The sequence below is a fragment of the Micropterus salmoides genome, unplaced genomic scaffold, assembly GCF_014851395.1.
Source record: "Micropterus salmoides isolate LMB-PRFRI ecotype aquatic unplaced genomic scaffold, ASM1485139v1 Ms_hic_scaffold_1, whole genome shotgun sequence".
Taxonomy (NCBI): domain Eukaryota; kingdom Metazoa; phylum Chordata; class Actinopteri; order Centrarchiformes; family Centrarchidae; genus Micropterus; species Micropterus salmoides.
The window spans coordinates 9,028,461-9,034,685 of record NW_024040040.1 but is presented as its reverse complement, the minus strand read 5'-3'; the positions used below and the strand labels follow the sequence as shown (position 1 = coordinate 9,034,685).

Sequence of the window (6,225 nt, the reverse complement as noted above, 5' to 3'; positions counted from 1 at the left end):
AATAGGATCTTAACATTGTTAAGTCTTATTTCTGTGGCCTGATAAAGTGTGTGGAGTGTGTAGAGTTAGGTAACATTTCTCCTCTGGGCAGCACTAAAGATAGATCAGACTACGCCACTTGTCGAGGAGTGTCTAACATGTAATCTAAGCAGAAGGGGAGAGCAGATCCTGCGTAAGGAAGCTCTGCCACTTCCCTAAAGCCACAGTAGATAAACAAAGCAAAGTTCTTAAACATAAATACGTTTTGTCCAGCATTTAGGGACTGTAGAAAAATGATTGGGCTTTTCTAAAAATCAAGACCATCCCTGGTGTTATTTTCTTTGGACCCTCCCAGCATCTTGAAATAATGATAACATAAAATTAATATCAGTATTGGGTTGAATCTCCTTTAACCTTTAATAATTTAAGAGGAAAAACATAATGCTAATGGAAATCCCAGGATTATTAGCTATTGAAAAAATGAAGCACTCTTCGCTAGAGATACAATCACTCTTAATACCCATTTTTATTCTTTTTCTGAAAATGGACATTTTGGTTCTATTTGCTACTTGTTTTATTATTATGGGGAAAAAAATAAAGCCCTTATAAAGTAGAACACCTTCTTTTCAGCCTCTATAAATTAGTTTAGATCAGATTTATTAAAAAAGTTTGACATCAAATGTTGACCGTGTAATAAGCAGTACAAAATGGATTTATACAGTCAGTACAGCTGGGTAACATAATGACAGACCAGTTGCTCAACAATGGAAGTAAAATGCTGCTCATATAGTAACTTGATGTTTACTACCAACTTCAGTTACATCAGCATGTGTTACCCAGTAGAGGGCAGTGTGTGTGAACATGTGTGTCCGTCCATCAGTGTTATGTTGTGAGAAAACTGCTCGAACAAATATAGACAGTTAGTGGTAAGAAAGAAATGAAACAATGTAAACACAAAACATCACATTTTCATTCAGTAATAATAATAAAAAAAAACACATTCATATCCACAAATGATTCTGTTTAGTTACAGAGCATAAGTCATTTTTATATATAAAAAAGAAACTATATTTTGCTGAAATAAGTAAGAAGAGGCTTCATTTCTGCCGCGTGTTATTGGCTCCTGTGATTATGCACGAATATACTCTACAGTGATTGCGTGAGTAAAGAAAATACTACGATTGACGTGATCTATGATTCTAACATTGACTAGGCTCCAACAATATAACTGGTCATGTTGAGCAAACAGTCAGGTTTTCCACAATCTTTGCAGCACTCATAGCGTGTGAAAGAAATTATCATGTTCCATAGGTGTGGTAATCTCCCGGGACACCGGGCTCACACAGTGAGAGTGCTCTTCTGTATTCCTGAGTAGGAGTGATGGAGTATCTCCTGCGTTAGATGATGATATAATAAACAACAACAAAACAATGGAGGTATCTTTCAAAGCTAGGCTCTCTTTCACTGTAATTCGAGCAGGATCATTTTACAATAAGTGCTACAGGAGGGGGCTCAAAGACAGGAAGTGAAATGTGACAGTGATATGGAACATCAGTGTACGTATATTCTGTATACGTATATGCCTGAGAATTATGCTGTAACGTTACATAACCCTGTGAAAAATGGCTGGTATTAGCTGCCCCTCCTTGAAGCATCTACAGCAGATGTATGGCAGATGCCTTCACTCAGCCCCCTGGAAAAAAGAAAACATGAAAAAGTCAATACTCTAAAACATTTGGAACCAATAAAATCCTCATTTCATTCAAGTAAAACTGCATAAAAATTGAAATAAAGCAACAGTTTTGCTGGTGGACAGGCTAGGTGTGAATGACATAAATGACATTAATATGGCAGGGATGAATCATGGGGGTGTACCGGTGGATCTGGCGATCACACACGTCCTCTTGCACTCCTCCTCTGTGTCAAAGCGGTTCTCGTTGCCGTTACACCCTCCGTACCAGAACTGGGCGCAGGCGTTGGCCTGCTTGTCATAGTACCAGCGGATGTTGTAGTCCCGACATGTGCCCTGGTCCAGAATCAAGCCACAACGAGGGTCCAATGGTACAGTCTCTGTGGGTAAAGATGAGAAAAATAAAGCAAGATCACCTAATCCCACCTCAAAGTTGCCTCCTCAGCTCTTTTCTGAGGCAACATCTGTTACTTCACACCGATCGGAAGGACCGGAAAATCATTCACACTGCATCAAAAATAATTGGCCTCGCTGCTTCTAACCTTCATGACCTCATTACTGAATCTGTCAGTTACAAATAACTTATCATAACCCCAGAGCCAGGCCATCCCTGCTTCACACTCCTCCACTATGGTCACTGCAGATACACGGACTGCTTTTCTAGAAAGGTCAAGGAATGCTGCGTCCCCTCTACCACATGAACTCTAAACACACTGGACTGGAGCTTCATCTATCAAGTGACATCGCAGCAGATCTCATCAGTCTATCTTTGTGAAACCAGCCCCAGACTGCTGTGTTAGAACGAGCACAGGTTCACAGTTGAACAGCAGCGGAAACCTTCAGCTTTCTTCATTCCCAGACCATTTTACAATAACTACATATTAACTATCTACTCTATATACTGTATACTTAAATTTGCAGGGGGATTTGTTATCACAATACATCTTACACAGTTATTTTAGTTTGACACATAGAAATGAATAAATCTGAGCTGTACAAATAATTGACAGGATGAGTAATTTAGGTTGGGATTGGTCATCATACGTGGTGGTCCTGGTGAGCATGTCACACTCATACATTGAGGGGCCTCGTCTATGTCTTCCTCCGCTAGGTATGATGCAATATGCTCCATTAATTCCTGATGACGTTTCTCATACTGAGCTACTCTGCTGGTAAGCTGAGCTATGTCAGCAGCCTCTTTTCTTTCCCTTCCAGACACGGACTAATTTCCTCAATGAAGCTGCACCTAGAAGATCTGCTGAGGTGGGGTTTTGTGCGGTTGAGGATTCCCCCAGTTGGAGAGTTTGTCTGCCTCACTACCACTCACTGCTGCTGCTGCTCCCCTCTGCTCTTCGGTCTTCTCCTCGATGGAGTGGGAGGAAAGGGCAGGATGATCATGGCTTTAGTCAAGGACATAATCCTCCAAGTGTTTGGGGGTGTGAAGTCGCCTCAAGGGTGTGAGGGGGGCAATGATACATCCTCTAATGACATCTTCTGCAGTAGCCAATATATCCGGCTCGAAGGACCTCTGTTGAAATTAACCCCTTGTAAACTGCTGGATGATAAATGATATTAGCCGCTACAGGGCTCCTGCTAGAGAGCACAGAGTCACTATTGGCGGTTCAAACTTCTTTACTGATCGTTGCATGGAGGTAACATGTTACAGGCAGTCATATATATATATATATATATATATATAACTCAAACCACATTGTAAGTTCTATGTCTACCTAAAATTTGCTTCACAAATCTTTTTCTTTAAAATTACATTAATTTTAAAAGGGTGACAATAGTTAATTGTCAGATTTTTTAATACAAATGTTTGTCTTGCAAATTTTCTTGACATTTGTATTTAAAAACACTGACCATGCTCATGTGGAGGCTGTAATAAAATGCAAATACTGTGGAACCTGCAGGTTGCTTCATTTTACTTCCGTTGCCTAAGCAGTGCCTGAGTCATTTACAGGAATAGCTTCACATTTTCTTTTGTTAAGTTTTTCTCTGCAAATGCTATAAAACTGTTTTGTGAATGGGTTTTTGCAGGTCCTGGCTATTAAAGAGAATTTGAACTTGATAAAAATGAAGCAAATACAAACGGATAAGAGCAGAATAGACTGTGTGTACCTTTGGGAAGAGCTGGCCTTGGAGCAGGCACATAGTGTACAGATACACCTGAGGATGATGTCGTTATATTTGTAGAAGACGACGATGATGAAGATGAGGAGGACTCTTTGCTACTGGAGGAGTCCTCTCTGGAGGGAGTGGAAGGTGGGACTGGTCTGACACCTGAGGGGTTAGGGTTAAATGTGTCCCCGCGTGTGGTCTCAGTGTACACCTGCTGCCCTCCTCCTCCCTAATGGAGACAAAACCAGCAAAAGGTGTTAAACACTTTTTATTCTAATTTTTTTATAATAAGCATGTGAATCTATACTCATAGGTTCTATACATGTCCTGTGCTGGAGCCTTGCTGTGTTGTCTCTACACGGCCTCCATGGCTGTGAGTGTTGCCGCCAGTGTTGATGCCGGTCTGGCGGCCGTTCAGTGTTTCCTGCTCAGTAGCAGGGCGGTAGCCATGGCCACCGATGACAAAGTTCCCATTGACGCCATTCCTGTAGCCATTGTTTCCATAGCCGTTGTACCCGTTAGTTATTCTGTTATATATCAGGGCTCCGTTCTCGTCCTCACAGAACTGGCTGACCAACTTGGACTCTAGAGCTGAGAGAGAAAGACAGAGCCACATATATAGGATGTGATGTCGCTACTCACAATTGTGGATCTGAGTGAAATGTCTCAAAAACTATTGGAGGGATTGCCATGAAATGTGTTACTCACATTCATGTCCCCCTCAGGATGAGTTTGGTGATCCCTTTACTTAATTTGCAGTTCCCGTCAGCCTCAGGTGCACTTTGTGTTTAGTGCAGATTAGCAAATGTTAGCATGCTAACAAGGTAAACTAAGATAGTGAACATCATACCTGCTAACGTTTGCATGTTTAGCATGTGTTGATGTTAGCATTCAGCTCAAAGCTTTGCTGTACTTAGGCTATAAAGCTAAAGTACAGCCTCACAGAGCTGCTTGCATGACGGTAGACTCTTAGGTTGAAAAGTTTCTAGCTAACTGAGGAAACTCAGGAAACGATGAGATATATATTAGACTACGTCTTAGATTTGTGATATTGATAGAACCATAGCATGTTTCTGCATATTTTAGTTTATTATCTGCAAACTTTTTAAAGCATAGCATAAATCAAAACAGTCCCTGTTGACAACTGAATTACCATCAAATAATGTAAAAATCAAAGGTATAGTTGGACATTTTTAGAATTAAGCTTATTTGTTATCTTGCTGAGAGTTAGATGAGAACATAGATACCATTCTCATGTCTGCACGCTAAACATGGAGACAGCACACGATTGGCTTAGCTTAGCACAAATGCTGGTAGCCGGGGGAAACAGCTCTGTTCACAGTTAAAAGAAACCTGCCTACAATAATCTCTAAAGCACACAAATTATGAGTAATATCTCATTTGTTTAGTCTGTACACAAACACACAAACTGTTCACTGTGATGGATTACCCATCAGAAGCAGGTTTCAAGTCTGGAAGTTGATTGCTCTGACTGAAAATGAAACAAATGTATGGTATGCTTTGGAAAGTTGTCATTTAAAGTATCCATGATGTTGGTCTAATACATACAAAAAGGTATGATCTTGTACGGAGACATTTCCATGATACTAGTTGTACCACAGCTACCTTTTATTTCCACTAGGTAAAATACTGAGCAGGACATTTTACAGTTGAAAAATGTATTTGTAAGTGTTCTGTGGTAAACAAACTATTTAGGCCTAATGGCAACACCTCGAACATATCTTTAGCATTTCTGTGCTGACATTTCTTATCCGACAATCGTCCGACTAACCTGGTAAGGTGTTGAAGTCATCAATGAGGAACATGTGCTCGGCGTCTGGGTCAGAGGCGATCAGATTCAGCTCTCTCATGAACTCAGCCTGTGTTGGGTCTGTGGTGTTCACAATCCCCAGAGCAAACATCTCAATATTGGCGGCATGTGCTTCTCGTACCGCTATATCCAGCTTCACTGACTCTCTCTTGTCCGTCTGCCCGTCAGTGATCACGATGGCCACTTTGCTGACTCCCAGGCGGGAACTGTAGAAGGCCTCCTGGGTTGCTTTACGGATGGCTGTACCGGTATAGGTGCCCTCTCCCATGTATGGGATGTTCCTGATGGCCTGCTTGATGTCCTGTTTGGTGACGTAGCGGGCCAAGTTGAACACCAGCTTCACCTCCAGGCTATACAGCACCAGGCCAATCCTGGTGGCGTTGCGGCCTACGGTGACTCGGTCCACTAGAGCGTTTACAAAGTCCTTGATGATCTCAAAGTTCTCTGGGCCCACGCTCTCTGAGCTGTCAATGACAAACACCAGCTCCATTGGCCTCTCCTTACACTTGATCCCACATCCTGGAATCACATCACACCAATATATGAGATCATGGCTGAAATGTCAGTTTGACGAGGCTCACGCTGTGGAATCTGATCTAAT

At 41.7% G+C, this 6,225-nt stretch overlaps 1 protein-coding gene across 2 annotated transcripts in view; it reads right to left on the bottom strand.

Annotated features, from left to right (window-relative positions):
* Nucleotides 1-615: 615 nt before the first annotated feature.
* LOC119901277 (collagen alpha-1(XXVIII) chain-like) overlaps nucleotides 616-6,225 on the bottom strand; it is a 38,208-nt gene continuing 32,598 nt past the window's right edge. Inside the window, exons 32-36 of one of the 2 annotated variants that reach the window (XM_038716889.1) lie at nucleotides 5,586-6,143; nucleotides 4,116-4,384; nucleotides 3,794-4,022; nucleotides 1,855-2,049; nucleotides 616-1,672 (exon numbers count right to left, since the gene is read on the bottom strand). In XM_038716889.1, the coding sequence (XP_038572817.1) occupies nucleotides 1,665-1,672; nucleotides 1,855-2,049; nucleotides 3,794-4,022; nucleotides 4,116-4,384; nucleotides 5,586-6,143 (1,259 nt within the window). In that variant the 3' untranslated portion in view covers nucleotides 616-1,664. The other variant, XM_038716898.1, reaches the window with a different exon arrangement.